The sequence below is a fragment of the Triturus cristatus genome, chromosome 1_2 (assembly GCF_964204655.1).
Source record: "Triturus cristatus chromosome 1_2, aTriCri1.1, whole genome shotgun sequence".
In the NCBI taxonomy this organism is placed as follows: Eukaryota; Metazoa; Chordata; class Amphibia; order Caudata; family Salamandridae; genus Triturus; species Triturus cristatus.
Window position 1 is genome coordinate 715,462,211 of NC_140580.1, and position 23,143 is coordinate 715,485,353.

Here is a 23,143-nt window from a genome sequence, read left to right on the forward strand (position 1 = left end):
AGATTCCTTATTTTAGAATCCTCCTTAGGCTCCATGCTGGAACTGACCGTACCAAAGATCTTCAACAGGAGAAACTGTTCCAAAAAACAGAAAGGGGCCAGACTATCTCAAAAAAAGAATAGAGAAGCAAGATCCTCACCGAAAGGACTGATCCCAAAGAAGGACGATGGGGAGCCTGTAGAGAGTAGAAAGCCAGAGGACCCGAAGACACGGTACAGAACCAGTAAAAGAGTCAGCCCCAAAGGGAATGCAACCTAAGATTGGGGAATGCAAGGGGACCAAGGACAAAAGGCCACAGAGTCCAGACCCAAAACCAAATGGAAGGAGCAAACAGCATGGCATCCACAGTAACACATACAGCGAATAGGAGCACCTACTGATTGTCGAGGAAACGACCTTGAGAAACAAAGTATGAAAAAAGGACTCTCGAGTGAAAGAACGATGGAGAAAAAGAGTAATGAATGCTGAAGAGCATCGCTTGGAAAACAACAAGAACAATAGAGACACCGCTCTTCAACAGAGAACCACAAAGGGACAGACAAAACCCTCCTGGTAATGTAACGGAGACACTCACTGAAAATAAGGAAGGAAACAAAAAGTAGAACCAAGAATGGTGAACCAGGTCACCAAGAACGATGGAGGAAAGATGCAGCAATGGACACTGTACAGAAAGCCTGATGACCATATATGCAAACACACACACAAAAATATCTGAAGTAAAACACATCTACAAGAGATATATTCATGAAATAGGTACATGCACACAGATGTATCCAAGGATACATGCATATAAGGATAATTACACATATAAAAGACATAGAAGTCCCAGTAGATGCACAAGTCATACACGGTACAGCAGAAGTATATCCACTCCTTCGAAGGTAAGCACATCCAACGCCTGTGAGTGGGAGGACGAGAAGTGGAGGAACAAAGGATATTCCAAGAACAGAGGTAACCAAGGAAGGACAGAGACAACACATCCTACTGTCGTAGAGTAAGAGTTACGACAGTTGCTAAGGTGGAGATAGAACGACAAGGCTGGGAAACAGCAACATAATGCCACACAAGAATAAGACGTGGAAGGCTGGGCCCACTATAGGAGAAGGATAACCGCCCAAGAACCAATACCATCGACTGAGGAAGGATGCCAGCAGGTGGTGGTGGTGGTGAGGGGGGGGGGGTGGAGAAAGCAGGAGGAGGAGGAAGAACTAAGGGCAACAGATAGTTGAGTAGGACAGTCACACATTGTCCAACATACAGAAGCAGGAGAAACAGGTAAGAAACCTGACCAACGCTTCGTGAGAACGGTAGGATATGCCTCATGAAAAAGTAATGAAATAACCCCACCAAAGAAGGGGAGGGTGAAATGTAACCTCTACCATAGAAAAAAGGGGACGCCACGAAGACAGGAGTGAAGGGAGGAAAGATACAGAACAGAAAGGGAAAACACATACTCTTGTGAAATAAGGATACCAGGCAAGGGATCCAACAATTAAGGGGACTGGTGTCCCAGATGAAGAGGACAAAAAGGAACAGCAGGCACAACAGCTATCCCACGGGTGCAATGGCAGATATGTATAAAACAGGCACAAAAATACCAGACTGCTGGAGACAAACAGGCTCAGGAGCATGAGAAGGCTGTAGTCATGGAACCCAGGCCTGAACCAATAGGAAAACGACATGAGAAATCCATTGTAAAGCAAAGAGAAGGGTCACGCTGAAAAGAAGCGAAGATGGAAATGAAAGCAAATCAGGCCAAAGAGAGTGCCTGCCTGCGGCACCAGCATAGCCCATATGGACATAAGGGCAGAGGAAAGAGGAAGGCGAAATCCCTATAAGGAGTACGAAGTGCATAAGTAGCTCACAAAAATGCCTCAGAAGCAAACAAAATAAGGACCCCGAACAAGGTAAACAAGGCTATAGTGGAACTGCACAACATAAACAGAAGCCTGCTGCAGAGTAAGTACTCGGGTAAGACAATTCAAGCGGCAAAAGAGCCAAAGAACAGTCTCCCAAAAGACCGCAAAGTAAGATAAGTTCCAAATGGATGGAAATGAAAATTGTCATCGACAATAATAAATTAGACAAAAAGTACTTGCAAGAACACCACACCGGGTGGATCTCTAGAGGGGAGAGAAGAACCCAGTCCGAAGACGGCTGAACAGAGTCAAAGCAAGGTGGAAACAACTGTCTCCGACGACCTTAGTACAAAAACAGAGTTAAGACTCTGTACCCCCATGACTATCACTGAACTGGCTTAAAGCAGAGTCTGCATGCATACCAAAAAGGGAGGTATTATAAAAGGCATGTCAATCAAAGCAGTTTCCACAGTCTCTGTAAACCTAGAAGTACGCAATCATGCACGCCGACGTAGAGCAATGGAAAAGGTCATAGCCCAACCAACAGAATTGGTAGTATCCATACCACAGCGGATGCTAAGTGTGGCAGCTTGCTGCCCATCTTCTAACAGGTAAACAAGAGCATTCCGGGTTTCCTCGGGAAGGGAGGGCAAGAGGTGCTCCACAGAGTCCCACAAGGCAAGGGAGAAGCGGGCGAGCACACAGGAAGTGTTCAGTGAGCGCAGAGCAGCGCTAAAAGAAGAGAAAATAAGCCTACCACAAGCGTCAAATTTCCTGGCCTCTCTCTCCGGAGGGAAAGGGAGAGAAAATCAATATTTTGGGTGGTTGAAGCAGCCTGAACCACAAAGCCTTTAGTAGAGGGATGTCTAAGGAGACAGGAGGAATCCTCCGGGGCCAGGCTATGCCAGTGAGAAATAGAACGATTCAGACAGCCCTGTTTCAGGTTTAGTCCTACCACCCAACAAAATATTGAAAACAGTCACTGCAAGAAAGTACAGGCTCAACATTACACTGAGCAGGGTGTAGACCACCAATTTAGGGGTCTGTTGATAATTCCACTGAAGGAAGGTGCAACTCCAGGGCAACCGAAATACGATTGAGCTTGGTCTTCAGAAGAACAAACCAGAGGGGTGAAATCCAGGATGGTTGGCTCCATAAGCGCCACATCCAACACCGTGATCGAAGACGTTCAACCCTGAGAAGGCGACGCCTCAACTTCGCAAGGATCATCAATGTGTGTCAACTGCACCACTACGGGAGCCGGCAGACAAAAGCTTGATGCTGCATAGGAGTCAGCAGACCAAAAGCAGGAGCCCGAAGTTGGGAGCTGCGAAGGACTGTGCACAGGTGCTGCTGAAGTGTCGGCGGAGTCACAGGCACAACCTCATGCACTTCTGTAGGGCCCGTGGGTGCTCCAAAGGGAGGTGACGACCCAAGAATACAAAAAAAAAAAAGATTGAGAATATTGTCTCATCTGGGTCAAAGATGCCCCGGACAGGTGGGGAGATGCGGGCGGACTCATGCCTCAGCACTTCAACAGAAGAGTGGGGATAAGCGGTAAGTGACGAAGGCGAGGGCCTTCGACAGCCGGCACAGACTTACCTCTGGAAGTTAAAGGTGAATAAAGCCCGGAGAATGGCTCCTAGAATGGACGCACTGTAGGTCACTAGAATGTGTAGGGGGCTGAGGACGATAAGAAGACTTCGAAGATTGTCACATCCGCCCCGCCAGGAGCTTCATGCAATGTACCCTGCGTGTTTTCTGTCAGAGCTGTTGACAAGAGTCACACTTGTCGGGGTCTTGGTGCTCAACCAGACACCACAAGCAATACCGAATGAGGATCTGTGGTGGACATTTGTCGTCCACCGGACTGACAGGCTTTAATGCCAAGGACATTAAAGAAGAGGGAGAAAGGCACACTGCTCCGTCGGTTAAAAAGCATCAAGGAGACTGAAAACAGCTGGAGGAACTGCAGGGCAGATCCGCATGTTAGCGTGGAAAAGAAGGAACAGACCTCAGTGCGTCGGGGAAGGCTTATATGGACTCCGTCAACATCCTCATTGCGGAGTCGCCCGACGCTCTCTACCGACACGCAGAGGTACTGCTGGAAAGGTTTCCGAATCCAGCCTAGCGCCTGGGGAGGATTATAAGATAAGGAATCTGCTGGTAGATGTCTCTATCAGATAAGTATGTTTAAAATTAAAATAAAAAAACATGGCCTTAAGTTGGGCATAGAGAAAGGACATGCTTCATGGTCTCACTTTGGGACACAGTGAAAGGCAGTGCTATATGGCCGCAGTCTGGAGAAAAGTGACAGAGAGCAGCCACTGACCCAGCGACATAACAAAAAGAGGAGTAATACATCCTCACAGTACACAGAGAGTGAACCAATTAGGTGCCAAAAAGGGTCTTAGAGTGGAACCCGCATTTGGACAGAACACTTATAAAAGATAGGGAGATGCAGGTAGGAAGAGAGAAAAAAGGGGAAGGCAGAAGTATCTAAGTTACTCAACTCAAAATTCTCCATCGCTCACTGAACACATAACCTTACCAAAAGTCCCTATCGAAACAGTGCTTGGCAACACTGTTGGGAGTTTTAGCATTCTAGTACCTTTCATACCACAATTTAAGCCAATGAACTTGCATTAGGACAGCATATAAAACATACAAAGGACTTAGGAATGTACAGTAAAAAAGAAAGCATCACAGCCTCTTCTCTGCCAAAAAGCAACATTAAAACTATCCCCAAACAGACTGCTTACCCTGAAGCATTAGCAAAGTCTCCCCAGATGTCTCCTGTAGAAGCAATGTTGGTCTGCTCTCCAAACGGTGTTGCATCGATATCGAGGAGAAACCCTACAGAGAAAAAATAACCAAGAAAAGCTTTAACGCAATATGTGAAGTAAATGTATGACATATTCTGGTGATAAGCAATCAATTATTCATCATCAACAATGGTTTGCTCGAGTGGTTATTATACATTAACAAAAAAGTTGGAAAGACTATCCCGCCATGAGGAAAATATTTGAAAGAGATGAAAGACATTACATAGTTCATCTGTATCTGCTCAGCTGCCTCATTTTGCAAGTACAGTAGATCGACCATAGTGAGAGAAAGTGTGAAAGAAAATGAAAGGGAGAAATTATGTAAGAGTTTGAGATAATCAGAGATGTGTGAGAAAAAAAGAGAGAGAAATGCAAACAATCAAAAAAGTAGAGAAATGCATTAGGCATATCCTTATGCACCAACTGCCGAAAATATTGACATTGATAATTAAATAAATGGAGTACCATCCCAGTGAAAATATTTTAAAAATCCAATCATATTTTATAGGAAGAAAATTCCTCCATAGTAAAGAGAAATAAAAAGCATAAAAACAGAGGAGGTTGTTATGACAGACTGAATCTCCTTTTACAGAAAAAGAATGTTTGCCTGAAAGCAAAATAACCATCTTAACCATGTGTACCCATATTAAGAAAGCCTAGTAGCAGTGGAACAAGAAATGCAAATCGGTAATTAATCCTGAATCCAAGTCTAGTGTACTTAGGAAACCAGGCTGGCTGCAAGAAAAGAGTAAAACCCCAAAAGGTAATTAGAAAACTACTCCTGCTCTGAATAGAAGCATACAAACCAGCCAGAAACATGTCCTTCAAAAGAAGAATGAGGAATATTTGGACCAGTCCCCTAGTATCAGGCTCAAAACAGCGACATGATCTCCCTTAAAGTTATTTAAAAGGACAAATGTTTCAGTCCACATGAGACCTACAATAAAAGATCAGCAGAATACACACCCAAGGACAATGTAGAACGTATCACACTTTGAAAAAAGACGAAAATTCAATCAGAGCCTCGCTCTAAAATAACTAACTAATGTACCTTACAATGCCCATATTTTCCTGCCCATTCTATGTCTTTTAACCAGAAGGGCCATTACCCCCAACCTAGAACCAAAGTGCTCCTGACACCAGATGCAATGGTTTCAAAAGTTGTTGGATCTGCTGATAACATGCACTATTGATGATGCAGTTGAAGGTAATCCACTTTCATTTCCATGAGCTTAGCTCAGCTCGGTAGCTGTGCACTCAAGTAGCTAAACACGCGATGTAACTAATTCTAGAAACCTCCATATTTGGGTATAATTCAGCCTGGGCACATTTTTTTGTTAAACTGGAGCAATCTCGTTTAATGTCTAGCATTTCGTGTTATACTTTTTTACACAAAATGCCCGAAATCATACCATTACACTAAGTGACGTAATTCGGCAGCTGTTCTAGGTAAAATCGTACCGTAGAAGCATGGGAACAACTCGAATGAATCGTGAAGAGCTGCGGTTTACATTATGACTATTTTGACGCTATTTATAACCCACAATTCGGGATGCAGTTTGTGCTAAAACATAGCACAAAATGAGAGATTTCACCTCTCACATAATTGTGTAAGTTCCCCCAAATTTTGCATACTTACACAAGGGAAAATCACACAAATTTCTCAAACACCTAGTATAGATGCGGGCTTCACCTCGCCAATTTTCCTGTGACTTGCACCTTTTTTTTTAGCAAATAAATTTACAGAAGCAACTGAAACCTGGAGTAAGAGTTTTCTTCTACGACATCAAAAGCAAAACTATGCCACTGGGCGCGCTGGAAGATAACAATAAAGAGACTCCCATTTAGAAAATCAGGTCAAAATGAAAGAAATTTTAAGAGACGACCAATCTCCAAATATAAATAGGGAACTAGGGAAATAGACTGAGGCATATCCACTTCCCTGGCAAACCTATCAGAGTAGATTGAGGACCGTCCATCACTTAACAGATGCATCAATTAAACTCTTTGTGCAAAGTGAAAGCCTGGGAAGAAACTCATCTAAAATATCACAATAATATAGTTTAGTGTTTTAACAACCAACAGATTCACCATCTACCACATTTTACATACTAGGCTCTGTTGCTAACAGACAGTGTATAAAGCCTGTTAAAATCAGTGAACTACAAATCACGGAGGTACATTCTCACAAATGAAACTTACTAAGTTGGTTTAAAGTGTGCATTATCTATTACAAGCTCCTGGAATGATTTCAAAGGCTGAGACTTGTGTTACAATATATTAACACTGTACTTGCCGGTAATGTTTATCGAATCTGCTCTTGTAGAGGACTCAGAAGCTGAATGTCACCACGACTTGAGAGAACAAAATTCAGGGCAATCTTTTACACAGCATCACTGGAGTGCAACTGTAGCCTGTAATGGTTTCCCTCTCACAATCCACCAGCGCCATGGTTTCTGCATCTCTTTAAGCTAATGTCCAACCCCTATTGCCGCTCTACCACAATACCATTCTAATCTACTCCTTGAGGTCTCAAAGTTTCCAAGCAAGCTCCATACGAATAATGCACATCTGTGCTCTTTATTTATTTGGCGCATACTACGGAATAAACTGCCTCTAGGCACCTAGCTCTGCATTGAACAATCATATCTAGCAAATTAGTGTGTAAGTACTGATGTATCAATATGAAGAAGAGGATTAGGAATAGAACAGTATGATTTTGACTGTTTTTCTGAGGCTTAGAGGTAGGCTTATGTTGAATCTCTGTTTAACAGTGTGAGGCACAAGTAATTATATCATACTGAACACAAAATACAGTTCGTAAGGCAAAGAAAAAAATGTTTCTTGTTGTTGTAGATTTATTGTTCGGTACTTTGACCTCTTCTTTATGAAATCTTGTGAGCTTTAGCCAACTCTCGTTTTGTCGTATTTTTTGGGGGAACGGGTGGTATCCTGTCCTTTTTGCAGTCCTCGATTCCAGCTGTATTTTCTGCATGGATATGGCATCACTGTGTCCCAAATAATGGATAATGCAGGTCTCATTTGGGTCTTCCGTAACCCTCTTCTATTACAATGCACTTACAGGAGAGTCCTCCCGGAACGGTAAATCTCTTGCGTGATCTATAAGGTAAACTGCGCACATCCATGGTATCTCAGCAATAGCAATGCCGCCATATATTCACTCATATGTTTTCAACATATACGGGTGAATCATCCCTGAGGAATTATCGTTGCCCGCGTCCGAGCGAGTCAGCTGCAGACCGGTCTGCAGTGTTGCTTAGAACCCTCATCTTGCGACAGAAACTCATAAAAAGAAAGGAATATCTTACTTATCCTGTAAGCATCTGCTTATAGTTTGTAGTGCTGTAGATTCACATGCACTGCATACGAATGCAATCTAGTGTTGGGCTCAGACGTTGCAAGTTGTTTTCGTTTGAAGACGTTTCTTCAAGTCACAATGTATCCTGTGACTCATCACATAGCAGGGGATGCGCATGAGCACTAACTCCAGTATTAGATCGTTTTCCGCACAGTAGGTGAAGGTAAGTATGGAATGATTAGAAGTGAGAATATGGTGACCATGTAAATAGTGTATCAAATAGTAGATTTACTTAGTGTTACAGAGATGTGGAAACAACAGACTGACTCCTGTGGCAGGGTGGGCATTTATGAATTTACAGCACTACAAGCTACGAACAGGTGCTTCCACCATCAGTAACATATTTAGTTTGGGGCATGTGTGGCTGTAGATACACATGCTCTGCATAGACTGTCAAGCAGCACTCCCCGAAGAGGTAGCTAGTCAGTGCATGGTGCAGAAGTCTGAAACAGAGTTCTTAATATTGTCTGGCCGACTTTAGCATGTTGACGGGCAAGACCATCAACACAATGTTTGGTAAAAAGGGCGTGGCATTGACCATGTAAGCTGCTTTACAGATATCAGCTATGGAAATATTCCTTAGAAATGCCATGGTCGGTTCCTTCTTCCTGGTAGGGTTTGGCCTAGGGGAGTGGGGTGAACCCTTCTGGCTTTGATGTAACATGTTTGGATACACTTAACAATTCATCTAGCTATGTCAGCTTTTGACATAGGGCTACCTTTACGAGGTGTAGCAAAAGTAAACAAGCATTTACAATGCAATGGTCTCGGCATTTGTAAAGTTAGAGCTATTGGCATTGCTAATGACATTATTTTTGTTTATGTTTTTGTTTTTAAAACATTTAACCCCTTCGATGCTCATGACGGAACGGTTCCGTCATGAGCATCGGATGCGCTGTGCGGATGACGGAACCGTTCCGTCATGGCCCCGTCCGCGCTCGAACCCTTCAGCACAGCGCGGGAATCCGCGCCGCGCTGAAGGGGTTAAAGAAACGGCATTGTCATGAGCAATGGCAATAGCTCTAACTTTAACAATGCCGAGCCACAGTCCCTTTCGCCCACTCTCCATTGTCAGCTTGCTGTCCCTGCCCCTCCCACCCGGAGGGTAGACAGACGTGGCTAGAGAAGCAAGGAGGAGATGGGGCCGTAAGCTGACAACTCAAGGTGGGGAATCAGCTCTGGCTAGCAAATGGACAATGGAGGGAGTGAATGGGGGAAGTACATGGACAAAGGGGTGGTGGGGAGCAAGAAGAGCAAGGTAAGGTGGGTGAGGAGGAACCAACAACGGCAACTTAGAGATGGTGAAAAAGAGGAATACAGCAGGGAGAGACGTACAAAAGAGACAGCTGGAAAGCACAGGTACTCTCAGGGTGCTTCAACAAAACCAAAAAAAAGTATTGTCTGAAATGTGAGTAACACGTCCATGCTCCGGGGTAGGAAAAAACATAAAACGTTTAAAGAAAGCCTACATAAGCTGACTAATGAGAAAATAAATAAGAGGCATAATGAAGGCAACCAGGGTAAGCAATAGGTGGGCTCTAAGCCTACTGTAAGCTACCAAAATGTCTCGCAACAGACAGAGCATGTGCTAGAGTACCATGGCTCCCAATGCCGAAACGGAAAAAGGCCTACTGCCCTGTTTAGGCAGTGAAACAGTGCCATGATTAGGGTGCAGATGCCCCTCACCCCGTCTGGACTCCCTTGCCACTGCACCTGCTGCATTATTGATGGTTCGATCTGTTGTGTGGAGAGTGTACATGAAGGTTGAAGGACCATGTGTGTAGACTTGAGGAAGGATCTCGAGTGGAGGGTGGACAGCCGATGTACATAGTGGAGAGCATGGGTGGACAATGCATCTAGATGGGGGGGGGGGTGGGAGACTATTGTGCAATGGAGACAATGGAAAGAGGATGAACAGAATGAATAGCAAATTCCCATTGTGACAGCAAAAATGGAGAGTGGGTGTGGACCATGGAGGGCTGATGTTCATGGTGAGAGAAAAGATATACATTCTGCACCGTAGATGTGGTGAAGTGGTGTTGAGAATGGATACTGCACAGTATGGAGAGAGCAAATGATGGATAAAGAAAATGTGCAGGCTTAAGAGCAGATGAACAGGGTGTAGAGTACAAGTGCATGATGGGGTACAAAAGTGGAGTGTAGAGCATACACCTGGGTGGCAATTGATGTACATGGTAAACAGTGGAAGTTCACTGGAAAGTGATGTAAATATTAACAGTGTGGGCACAGTGGTGTTGATCATGGAGAAAAAATGTAAGAGTATGTGGATAGTAGAGAGAATGTGTGGAGACTGTATGAAAAGTGCATGTGGGGGTGAAAAGCAGCTGTGTAGGACAGAGGGTGAATTTACACAGTGGTGAATGAATGTTCAGAGTGTAGAGTGTGTAAGTGGAGAGTGGAGAACACATATGAAGCGTCAGGACTGCATGTGGTGAGTGGACAGCCCTTAAGAAGGATAAGCCCAAGTAAACAGCAGAAATACCGTTTTTAGAAAAAATGTGATAGCGTAGGTACTGAGCATGTAGAGTGCAGGGTGCAGATGATAGAGAAGTTGGAAAGGCAACATGAGGAGAGTCAAGATCAAATGCGGAGAAGTTAAGTGAGGATGCAGAGAACTGATGTAAATCGTGGAGAAATGCGTGGATTAGGGCAGAAAGCGGATACATTACCTGTAGCGTATGGGGGGGGGGGGGGGGAGGATGGATGTGGCTTGATGAATGCAATTTAGAACTGAGGAGCCATGTTCGAGTCCCAGCATCGCTCAATATCCTGTGATTCTTGGTAAATCACTTAATTGCTTTGTGTCTAAAAAATGAACCTATCCTGTGTAATATAAATGATGCTGTGATAAGGCGCTCCAAAACCTTCGGGTCGTATTTGCACTGTTTAGTTAAAAAAACGTGGAAGGTAAAGAACAGGGTAGATTGTAGATGTGGATAGAAAAATACCAAATGTATTTGAATATGTCTCAGAGCGAAAGGTATCCCTGTGCCCTCTTGTTTAAAAAATAGGAAACGTTTCAAAGCTCTCACCTTGGGGGATGGGGAGGATGCCTCGTTAGTCTCGGTTTCTCCCTACTTATCTCACTACACGCAATCCCTTCCTGCCGGTTTAACACCCTACACCTTTGCCAATTTAATCGCAGCAAAAACAGATACAGCTAGAGATATATTTATTTCCTAAGGATAACACCAAAACGCTCTGCTCGAAGCCTCTGCATGTCCCTCGGTTTCAACAACATGACCTGGAAGTGGAACAAAGACCAGAGGGCGCGTAACCTGCCTGCTGGATTGACCACAACAATCCATTTGCTGATTGGCCTAAACGACCTGGAGGAGGGCAGATGTCACAAGGTTGGTTGAAGGGGAGCCGGTGTCCATTATACAACAACAATCTTTATTAGATCGGAGAATGTAACAAAAAGGCAGACAAATCTCCAGGACCTGGTTCGAGGCCCAGCCCACCGGCAAACTGATCTGAGAAAAACAAGGCATGCATGCAGGGGGAAAAAAAATTCAGACCAAAGCGAACGGCAACTAGCAGCTTTGAAAATGATTGGAGATTAATGCCGGTAAAAGGCACAGAGGGCAGAAAGGCACAGAAACGAATGGCACAGAAGGGCACCAAAAACGACAGGAGCAGAGGGCAGAAAGGCACAGTATTTCTGTGATTATTTTGCAGAGTTCACTCTGTGTAACCAGTGCACGCCGGTCAGTGAGATTTAATTTTAAAAATCTACACGCTGCGCTGAATCATATTAGCGAATTTCCTTGTCTTTTCCTTTCACTACTGCCAAATAAATAATTGTGCTAGCATTATCCACAGAAAACACCTCACACCTCATTAAAACTGACAAATACACTGCTCTGACGCTTGTCTCCACAAACACCAACCTGACTCTGGTCTGGGATGGACATGAACAGAAAGCGATATCTGATCCCTGGAGCACCGGCCAGCGCCACGAGGACCTGCACAGGGCAGAGTGGGCGCTATGCAAATAGGAATTACTATTTAATCGTCATGGTAAAGCGAACCTTGAATACAATATGGACAATGTAGTACCGATGATACATACATGGCACACGTTAATGCTATCTGGCGGTTCTAGTAACGTTTCCAAGGCACTGTTTGGCCTCTCGCTTCGCCCGCGCCGCAGAATGTCAGAACAGCCTTGGAAGGCGAGGGCACCGCTTCCTGGTTTGGTGTATTGCACGTAGAAGTGGATTTGTAAGGTTTTAATTGGTTCACAGTTGTCTCTGGAATGACGAAAACCCCGAGAAGGGTTTTACAGGACCGGAGACGGCACCCCGCTGTTCCACACAGACGCAGCAAGTATCTGTTTTGAATGAGGAACATAGCTGCCACTCACACAAGGCTGACTTCTTTTATGACGGTTTTTGTTGCAAATATGTAAAATGTTCGATATATTTGAATTACGACACTCTGTAACTTTCTGAGCTCTCTCAACAGATGGTTCTTTTTTTGTCGATTTATATAGCGCGAACTCGACCCGAAGGTATCGGGGCGCCTCACCCGAGCACCCGTTACGTTACACAAGGACACATTCATATTTTGGTAGGCGCGGGGAGATTATTTCCCAGAATCACCGCATGTTGGGCCGAGGCTCGAACGGAGGTCCCCAACTCCAAAGTCGGCATCTCTGGCCGTGAGGCCACATCCCCTCCCCTCTTTTTCACAAGTACGTTGTGAAGTTTACCATTCCGGTGCACGTGTTCTACTGCAGCCCCAGGGAAGCCGGTCGCTTTTGAGGCCAACCTCAATGCACAGGTGCGTGAGGGCGAGGGATAGTGGGACTGAGGGGCAGCATTAGTTATGACAACACAACAAGCACTCTCCCTCACGCCCACCCTGCCCCACACATCGGCTGCATGCAACCAGAGCTTACGGGTTTATAGACAGAAACAGTGCGCGCAAGATCACAACACTTGTCAGCCTTCCTGCGGTACCTTCCATAGGACTCCAGCACTTAATATTTTACAAATTAAGCACTGAAGCGGCTCGCATACCCTGACTGCGAAGCGCCCCGAGACCGCCGACTCAAGAGAAGCAGCCAAGGCTGGCGGAGAGCCGGCAGATTCAAATCAAATGAGAAAGCAGAAGACGGCATCTCTTAGAACATCGCAATTGAGGTTAACTAACTCCAAAAACAAGCCGAGGGCACCGAAAGACACCACCGCCTTTCTCCGAGGCACAGCAGAAATGCCTCGGAGAAAGGGAGCGTCCTTTTCGGATTCGGGGGCGTGTTTTGCTGTTTTCTCCTCCCTGAGACTTTTCGCAAAAAACACGCCCCCCGATCCGAAAAGGACGGGGCAGGATTGGAGTGACGGGACCTATTCTCCAATGGCTGGCCAGCATTTACTAGGCCAGCCAATGGAGAACAGGGTAGAAGAGGGGCGGGTTCAAGCCCCTCTTCTCCCAAGTCATTATCTCTCGCGAGCGAGACTGCGCAAGCGCAGCCATCGCTAGCCGAGACCTAAAAACAGCTGTAGACATTTCTGAAAAGTTTGGTTCTATATATGTAGTACATTGAGGCAATTTTAACACATAGCGTATGAAGAGACTTTCTGCTACAGAGTCTGGGAGAGGAAAAAATACAGTTAGCTCAATTGTTTGATTAAAGTACAGAAGAGAGATTACCTTAGGAAGGAATTTAAGGTTTGTCTCAAGTAAAAGCCCCATCAACATGAACTTGCAGAGTGAGGGCTTATAGCTCGCCTATGTACGTTAGTGAGGTGATGGCTATGAGGAAAGCCACTTTCAAAAATGAAATTGCTAAGGACAGGAATGCAATGGCTCATATGGGGAACCGATGAGTTTTGTGAGTACTATATAGAGACTCCAGTCGGACAGATGGCACTCTAGGTGGAATCATCTTAAGGGCTTCCAGAAAGGCTTTAATGACGGGAATTCAGAAGAGTGATTAACACACTCTAATTTGCATATATACAGCAATGGTTGAAGGATGTCATTGTATGGAATTATGTTCTGGCCCTGGTTTCTCTAGGTGTAGCAAATAGACAATGTCTCAAACCCCCGGTTTAAGGGGCTCTATATTCTTTGAGTTACAATAGCAGACAAATCGTTTGCACTTTGCAGTGAGCCGGCCCTAGAAGTAGGGCTGTGAACTTCCTTTAGGATGTGCATGCATTCTTGTAGGAAAACTTAGGAAACCAAATTCTAAGACTTCAGGTGCCAAATTGTTATATTGAGTTGCCCTGGGTCTGGATACCTGATTTTTCCCAGTTCCCGAGAGAGGTTCGGAGCTGTTGTGGAGCCTCTTGTGCAGGGTAATAGAAATCTCGACGAGACTTGAGAGCCACAGTTGTCGGGTCCACGTGAGGGCTATCAGAATAAGGGTGGGAGATGTTTGCAGTAGCTTCCTTCCCATTTATAGGAGTGAGAAAGGAGACAAGCATTGGCATAGCCAATAGGTCTCGCCTTTGGGACCTTAAAAATGCTTAGCCATGCAACTGTTGATGTTGTTGCACCAAGGATATTGTGCTGCATAACTAAATACTTATAAGGTCCTAATAGAGAGACCTATTGGATATGCCGCGAAGGCATGGCTAAGGCGAGGTTTGGCGCCATCTGTGTTGCTGTGATATAGTAACTGTGTCTGTGTGCTAACATGCCACAGATTGCTTTGTACATAAAGGACACCAGACTCGTACGGAGCTTGGACGGGCGAGTATGTTTCCACGTACAGTGTACAACATGTGATTGGCGCACTATATTCCAACTTAGTGCAAATCTGGATTCTGCTGCTGTAAAAGGTGCCGGGTTTGTAGAACAAGAGCCCAAAGGGCCTGCAGGATTCTGACGGATGGACTACCGAGCTGCCCAGACTGGCGAGCTCAGAGGCCATGCATGAGCATCCATTGCTTGGCCTCCCTGCTGAAGTGCAGAGCTTGTTGTGATGGTGCTTTGGGGGATAGAATGAGAGGCAGATGATGCTCCTGATTCTGTAATGAATCTGATAACATTTACAGTCACACCCTAAAGGGAAAGGGGGATACAAAAAAGTGCCCTGTTCATGCCAGTGAGTGAAAGACTGGTAGAGCTGGACAAGAGGTAGTCAGTCAGATGTCAGGCAGGAATTAGTCTGACTAGCAGGACTCTAGAGTGATAGTCATAGTTCAGTCAGTTTGGTGAATTCAGATCCAAGTAAGGTCTCTGAAAGGCCTCTGGAGTGAGTTATCTTTCGGACATGTGACTTCGAAAGATGGGTAGCGCAGGTATCACCTTGACCCTTGGCGGAAGGCAGGCTCTCTTAATTTGCTTGCTCCAACCAAACTTAGGACAGTATCCATGCCATGAGTGATATAGCGCCAGTGCTGAAGTGGGTGGTGTCCTCCTAAAAAACGTTTGGGTACCTGCACTTATTTATATTTTATTATTACGCACTGAGGTCCATGAATTTCATGGGGAATGTGAAAGAGGACGAGGCGAGTGGTCCGGTGGAGTGGGCGGGAGAGGGCCAGGTGGAGTGGGCGGGAGAGGGTGAGGTAGAATGGCCAGGAGAGGGTCAGGGGGAGTGGGCAGAAGAGGGCCAGGTGGAGTGGGCAGAAGAGGGCCAGGTGGAGTGGGCAGAGAGTGTGAGGTGGAGTGAGCAGAGTGTGAGGTGGAGTGGGCAGGAGAGGGCCAGGTGAAGTGGGCAGGAGAGGGCCAGGTGAAGTGGGCAGGAGAGGGCCAGGTGGAGTGGGCAGGAGAGGGCCAGGTGGAGTGGGCAGGAGAGGGCCAGGTGGAGTGGGCAGGAGAGGGCCAGGTGGAGTGGGCAGGAGAGGGCCAGGTGGAGTGGGCAGAAGAGGGCCAGGTGGAGTGGGCAGAAGAGGGCCAGGTGGAGTGGGCAGAAGAGGGCCAGGTGGAGTGGGCAGAAGAGGGCCAGGTGGAGTGGGCAGAAGAGGGCCAGGTGGAGTGGGCAGAAGAGGGCCAGGTGGAGTGGGCAGAAGAGGGCCAGGTGGAGTGGGCAGAAGAGGGCCAGGTGGAGTGGGCAGAAGAGGGCCAGGTGGAGTGGGCAGAAGAGGGCCAGGTGGAGTGGGCAGAAGAGGGCCAGGTGGAGTGGGCAGAAGAGGGCCAGGTGGAGTGGGCAGAAGAGGGTGAGGTAGAGTGGGCAGGAGAGGGTGGAGTGGGCAGGAGAGGGTCAGCTGCAGTGGGCAGGAGAGGGACAGGCAGAGTGGGCAGGAGAGGGTGAGGTAAAGTGGGTAGAGCAGGGTGAGGTAAAGTGGGTAGAGCAGGGTGGGGTAGAGTGGGCAGGAGAGGGCCAGGTGGAGTGGGCAGGAGAGGGTGGAGTGGGCAGGAGAGGGTGAGGTAGAGTGGGCAGGAGAGGGTCAGGGGGAGTGGGCAGGAGAGGGTCAGGGGGAGTGGGCAGGAGAGGGTCAGGGGGAGTGGGCAGGAGAGGGTCAGGGGGAGTGGGCAGGAGAGGGTCAGGGGGAGTGGGCAGGAGAGGGTCAGGGGGAGTGGGCAGGAGAGGGTCAGGGGGAGTGGGCAGGAGAGGGTCAGGGGGAGTGGGCAGGAGATGGTCAGGGGGAGTGGGCAGGAGATGGTCAGGTGGAGTGGGCAGGAGAGGGTGAGGTAGAGTGGGCAGGAGAGGGTGAGGTAGAGTGGGCGGGAGAGGGTGAGGTTGAGTGGGTAGGAGAGGGCCAGGTTGAGTGGGTAGGAGAGGGCCAGGTTGAGTGGGCAGGAGAGGGCCAGGTGGAGTGGGCAGGAGAGGGCCAGGTGGAGTGGGCAGGAGAGGGCCAGGTGGAGTGGGCAGGAGAGGGCCAGGTGGAGTGGGCAGGAGAGGGCCAGGTGGAGTGGGCAGGAGAGGGCCAGGTGGAGTGGGCAGGAGAGGGCCAGGTGGAGTGGGCAAGAGAGGGCCAGGTGGAGTGGGCAGGAGAGGGTCAGGTGGAGTGGGCAGCAGAGGACTAGGTGGAGTGGGCAGGAGAGAGCCAGTTGGCGTGGGCTACTGCCTACACGTAGAAGTCACTCACAGTTTCCAGCCGCGAGAAATACCCGCTCAAACCGAAGCTTTTTAGGTTAAAAAAAAAAATTCACCAAGTTGCAATTTTATGCACTTGGCGATTTCGCACGATCCCAGCCGTGGTCTGTCTTCTAATGGACTTATTCCCGTGGTGTATAAAACGCACATTGTCCATGCAGTATGCAATAGCAGTGAAGCCACATCTCTACGTTAGGCCAGATGTGGGATTCACACAGAGGGCTGCTAATGAAGTCGGTTCCAGCGGAATCCACAGTTGGCATGCACTTAATTAAAACACTTGTATTAAAAATGAGTTAACAACCCGCGGACTCTTGGGCCACCTTTCCAAACTCAGCACAGAACTTTCAAGAAAAGCATCTTTAACGTCTGGTGAAGTCGTTTCAGAAGGAGTTTGCCGGCCGTGAAAGTAATGGCCCGGAGGAAGAGATAAGAAAGGCAGATGGCGTCTGCGTGCTTGCACGCGAGCGTGCACACAAGCTTCAGGCCAAGAAAAGCATGTGAGTAGCCCCTCACTAAAAGTCAAGCAAGCAGCGCATGCGCTGCTCTAGGCTCGACCTAAAAAAGCACAGGCAATTATCCCGACCAGTTCATCCATAGTGCATTGCTGATGGACTGTGGGTGTCTACACCTGGAGACGAGGTTTGGCATTTGGTGTTTTTGTGGGTGATGAATGGATCAGTTTGCAGAAAAACACTGTTGAAAGTAGGATTAGGACTTGTGGGTGGAGTACCCACTCATGTACTTGTTGATGAATCCTGCTGAACAGGTCTAATCATGATGAGCAGGTCCACAAAGTCATTTGCCCATGGTGGCACCGAGGATTGAACCTAGAAAGGGCTAAATCTGTAGCAGCTGAATAAGGGACTTGGTAGCATTTATTATGAATTCCAAACGGTGTAGTAGGTAGAAGGCATGCTTGGTGAGAACTAGGCAAAGCAGGCTGCCTGCACTCTTGATTGGTCAATCGGTGAGATAGGGGAAGATGTGTGAGCCTCCCCTCCGTAGGTGGGCAGCTATGACAGCTAGGCATTCTGTAAATACTCTTGGGGGTGTGGTAACCCCATTGGGTAACACATTGAATTGGTTATATTGTCCACTTACAACGAAGTGAAGGTAGCGCCAATGAGCTGGATATATTGAAATGTGAAAGTAGACATCCGTCAGAGCCAGCATGGTCATGAAGTCGCCTTGCTGCAGCAGGGGGATCACATTCAGTGGGTTGCTATATGGAAATGTTCTGAGAGGATGTATCTGCTGAGGGGTCAGAAGTGGAGTATCAGTCTAAAAGAGCTGTCATTTTACGGGAATTGGAAAGTATAGGGAGTATACCACTTTGCTCTTGTATTGGAAGGGTTTTGGAAGGGCACCAGCTCTATTGCCCCTTTGGGCAGGCGTGCGTGCACCACTTCTTGAACGTGGTGGAAATGTTTTGAACTTATGGTTTGTGCATGTAATATTCCCCCGACAGGTGTGATGTGATCCGAGGATGCATGGCATATCAATGTTTTGAAGTGGAGGCTCCTTTAGTGGGAGTGACTCCACCAATGTTTTGAAGTGGAGGCTCCTTTAGTGGGAGTGACTCCACCTTTGGCTATGTTGACGGTGCTCCTGTATGAATGATGCGTGTATCCCCTGTCTGGTTGCCAGTGATAAAACAATTGCAGGCTTTGGTAGGATTGGGGCTGTTCCAGGGAAGTGGCCTTTGTTGCACCCCTATACGGTTGCCTAAGAAAGAAGCCCCTGGTGATGGTGTTTGGAGGGCCCTCATGTTTTGGCTATTTCAGTTTTTTTTTTTTCTGTAGCATTTGGTTGACTTGTGGACCAAAGAGGTGCTTATCATCAAAGTGTAGGCCAATGAGGTGTTGTTGCACCTCTGGCTTGAAGCCAGAGATACAGAGCCACAAATGCTCTGTAGGATGATCGAGGTGTTAACTTCCCTGGCTGCTGACTCAGCATTACCCAAAGCACACTGTATGACGGCACTGGAGATTACTTTACCCTCTATGATGTCCTCCCCCTTTTTCCTGAATTACTCCAGGAGTAGCTGTAGCAGACTATCTCCTCCCACTGGGACCTATTGCATCGTGAGAGCAAGTACACAGAGTTAGAAATCTGCCAGTACGTGGCGACTTACACTTAAAACCTCTTCCCACAGCATTATTTCTTTGGCTCTCCTTATCCAGTGTGGGAGCATCCCCTGTGGCTTGCGCAAAGGTCCATTTAAGGGTGAAGTGCAAGCCAAAGAAATCCGGAGGAACGTGACCATGGATATAAATAGCATCTGAGGGTAGGAGGCTTATATTTTTTTCTCCACTCTGGGAATAACCGACCGCGTTCTGGCCAGTTCCTAAAAGTTACTGGAGTGGACTTGAGCAACCCCTTTAACATTAGTAGGAATGCATGGAGAACTTGGACTTAGACACTGTTTCCACAAGGAAGTTTTCCTCCATGGAAATGGTGTGCATGTCCACCTTCTGGTATAGTAAAGCGTGAGGCCCTACGTGGAAAAAGCTCTAGGTCTGCACCCCCTAGAGGGTTTACATCACAATCCTCCTAGGGATCACTTTTGGGCAGAGGATGAAAGGGTACCTTGAAATCCTCATGAGGGGTGTATGGACTAGGGTTGCCTGTATCTGAATAGGATTTTGGAGACCCTATTGGGTAGTGTGCAGGGGGGTGATGTTGCAATCACATCCAGTGCAGGAGAAGTAACTATGTGCGGAAGAGAGCTTGTTGTTGCATCCCTTGAAGAGCTTGGGTTGTGATGGAGTGTCTGGTGGAGTGTCCACTGGGGGTTCCTTCTCAAAAATCAGCCTCTTCTTTTTGGGTATGGGCTCCGAGGCCTTTGGGCCCTTGGATAAATAATAATTCATCACTGCCTATCATCAATTTCCTCTTCCAGTCTCTTGATGACTGGTGATTGAGAATCATCGGAGCCAGAAGTGGAGGGCGGTCTCAGGCAGATGGCGTGTTTGGGGCCAACATGAACAAGTCTTTCAGTTTCGATGGTTGCTTCAGTTCCTTGGTGCCGGGAGGCCGATGGGAATTAAGGCTTTACTTAGAGTCCCTCTTTGGGTCAGATGCCTTCCCTCAGTGCTGACTGGAGTCCGAAGGTTGCGGAGGCCCTGAAGGTGGCAGTTTTATGTCCTGGATGCTCAACCCACAGAGGGGCGTCACTCGCCTCGATGTGTGGCAGTTTGTAAGATTTATGAGGTCAGGGTTCAACCATACTCACGACCCATTTTGCTTTGAAGCCCAGTGGTAGACGTGGAGGGAACATTTTCATGCTAAAGTGCTTTCAGCTCAGCGGTATCTGACTGGATTACCTCTGGGCTGTGCTGGTGCACAGTCTGGCCTTGCAATTCACCATCCTCTTGTTCCACTTCCTAAGCATCACCAAAGATGTTGGGCGCAGTGTCCATGAATTAGCCTTGCATTGTGATGTGTGCCAGGTATCAATATCTACGCTGTTGAAGGGTCTTTTTACAAAGTAAAGCTATGCAGAAGGCACACGTGGTGTCCCTGTGATCTGGAGAAAGGCACAATCTATACCCCCCCTGGGCGCATCAGTTCAAGAGTATTTCACACCACAATGAGAGCATTTGTTTTTAAAGGGCGTATATGCGTCTCATCACCCTTTGTAGCTCGCATTCTCTGGAGCTGGCTAAATGAAAGGAGATAAAGCCACAACGGGGTGTGGGTGCCCTGATGGGCGAGTGACAAGAGTTCAAGTGTTCTAGTCTGGTCCTTTGATTTCTGTTATACACGGAGGACGAGAATCTGATAGCAGGTGCCAATGAAGGGCTTCCCCCGATGTCGGGGCTGAAGTTTTTACTGCAGTTTTCCGAAATTTGGAATGTTTTCAGTCCGGAAGACTTGTTGGTAGGCATCTGGCATAGAACAACAATCCAACAATGAAGTTGGCACCCATGCGCATTGAGTCACCACAGGATACCTCACAACTCAAAGAACATTCTTTGAACAAAACCAAATGTTAAAGTCCGAGCGCAAAGCTACGGCAGGAGTATGCAGTATGCCGAACGTGTATTTACAGCCACACATGCTAGGAATATTAGTTTTGAGCACCATAAAGTTTTAGTCCCGTTTTTAACCCAAAGAGTTATTACCTCCAGTCCTTTCCTTAATGTAGCTTGGTCATCATATGTGCCACTGACATTCGGATAAATCTGTAAATCATCTACGCAAGAGTTATAATGTTATTCTTTAGACCAGATGATTTTGAAAAGCGGTTTGATAAATATTTGAAAGGCTTGGGAGCGCCAAGACACAACACACGCCACTATTACTTCAGATGACTGAACATGACTAACTTTAACCCTCTCTCTGAAGCCAAACAAGGATATTTGAACCACCTAATAGCTGCATCTGAAAGGGCAACCTCGGAAAGGAGCAACTGTTCAGAGTTAATAGTTTAGAATTAGGCTGACAAATCCAACACAACTAGAAGTGACATACAACCCTTGTCCGCCGATGCATGTAAAACATCAAGCAATGACACCAGTGCTATCTCAATCCTGACTGAGAGAAATCTAGCTGCTGATGAGAATCTAGAAAGTCCTGCACGTGAGATACACCATGCTTGCTATCATTTTTTTACTACAAAAAAAAAAAGGTGTTGCAGAACATCTGGCTCCAGTCATGCTTTTTCAAATAAGTGGTGACAATGATTTCTTTAGCCTATAAGGAAACTTGTCTATGTGCAGGGAGTGAGTCACTGTGTTTGGAACATACGGTGCCATAATAGGATATATGCCGTTAGTTACTTTCTCCGATGAGGAGTCCTAGTGATAGCAGGTAAGTTTTACTTGTTTAAAATAAAATTGTATTTCAGCATCTCTACCTCCTTAAAAAAGGAACTGTGAAAATATGCTTCATGTTTTCTGAACTAGGATTATTTGAGTTATTTGTAATGACCGTTGCCACTAAGCCTGCTAAATAAAGTTACAAAAATAGTTTAACACATTATTTTGTAGAGTTGAAAAGTCATCTAAAAAGAAGACTACTACACAGAAATGCATTTTCGAACTAGGAATTCAAGACTCACGCTTTTTTTTATTCCATTCCAGTCAAGGCAGTCTAGTCACAAGCAGGGAGAAGAAATCCAACACATGTGGGAGCACACAATAGTCCACTTAGCGGTTATTAAAATGTCCTATGTACATCTCTCAACTGTGAGACCATAAAGCTTTGAACCAGGGATTATAGGTGGAGCAGTTAGCGCATAAATAAAGCCTTAGCTTTTTTTCCCTGACATCTGATTTTACAAAACATTTGGGCGCAAATCCAAACATATATTTCCGTGCCACTTGCCCTTTCTTCTGTTACCCTTAGTCAAGACATACAATATCAAACCCATACATACTAAAACAATGCTATCCCAATAACTTCTCGTGTCTCAGTGGATTAATGCACTGAACTCGAGGAATCTGTGCTTGACCTAATGGTGACAGGAAAGATCCACTCAGCCTTTCATTCAGAGTGCGCTTTATAAATACATGTTATGTTACCCAACACAAGAAAAGATAATAGACCTTTCAGAACAAACACTGTGCATTTTTAATTACTTATCCTGTCTCCTTGAATTAGCAACTTTTAGCTTCAAGACATACAAGAGGATAAAAGGAATACCCTAGGATCAAATGCATTTCAATCATAAGGGTGTGGCCAAATTAATACAAAGAAGAAGATCTAAGCCAGTTGCCAACCGACCTGTTGTGCTGTTTTTTCCTGTTTGTGGAGTGCTTGGAGGAGGGTTCTCTGCTGGAGGAGCAATCAGGTTTGGAGCTTTGCCTCCTGGTGGTGGAGGAAGAAGATTCAACGGCCCTGCAGGACGTGCTTTTGTACTTGCAGTCACGCCTTCTTTCTTCTTTATATTCTGAGAAGTAAAGCAACCAAAATTGTGAAACGGTGGGGGGTGGATGTAATGGTCTGTACAAGCTCAGTGGACTGTAAATAATGCCCTTGGAAGCCAAGACATTCTGGTGTGTGTAGACCTTGCATGATTTTCAAAATATTCATGTGCACAGCACTCCATGTA

The 23,143-nt window shown here is 46.4% G+C and overlaps 1 protein-coding gene across 1 annotated transcript in view; it reads right to left on the minus strand.

The window, feature by feature from the left end:
• NECAP2 (NECAP endocytosis associated 2) overlaps positions 1–23,143 on the minus strand; it is a 97,723-nt gene that overhangs the window by 6,825 nt on the left and 67,755 nt on the right. The window contains exons 6-7 of the mRNA XM_085608591.1: positions 22,816–22,981; positions 4,622–4,715 (exon numbers count right to left, since the gene is read on the minus strand). Of these exons, the coding sequence (XP_085464717.1) occupies positions 4,622–4,715; positions 22,816–22,981 (260 nt within the window). The remainder of the gene's footprint in view (positions 1–4,621; positions 4,716–22,815; positions 22,982–23,143) is intronic.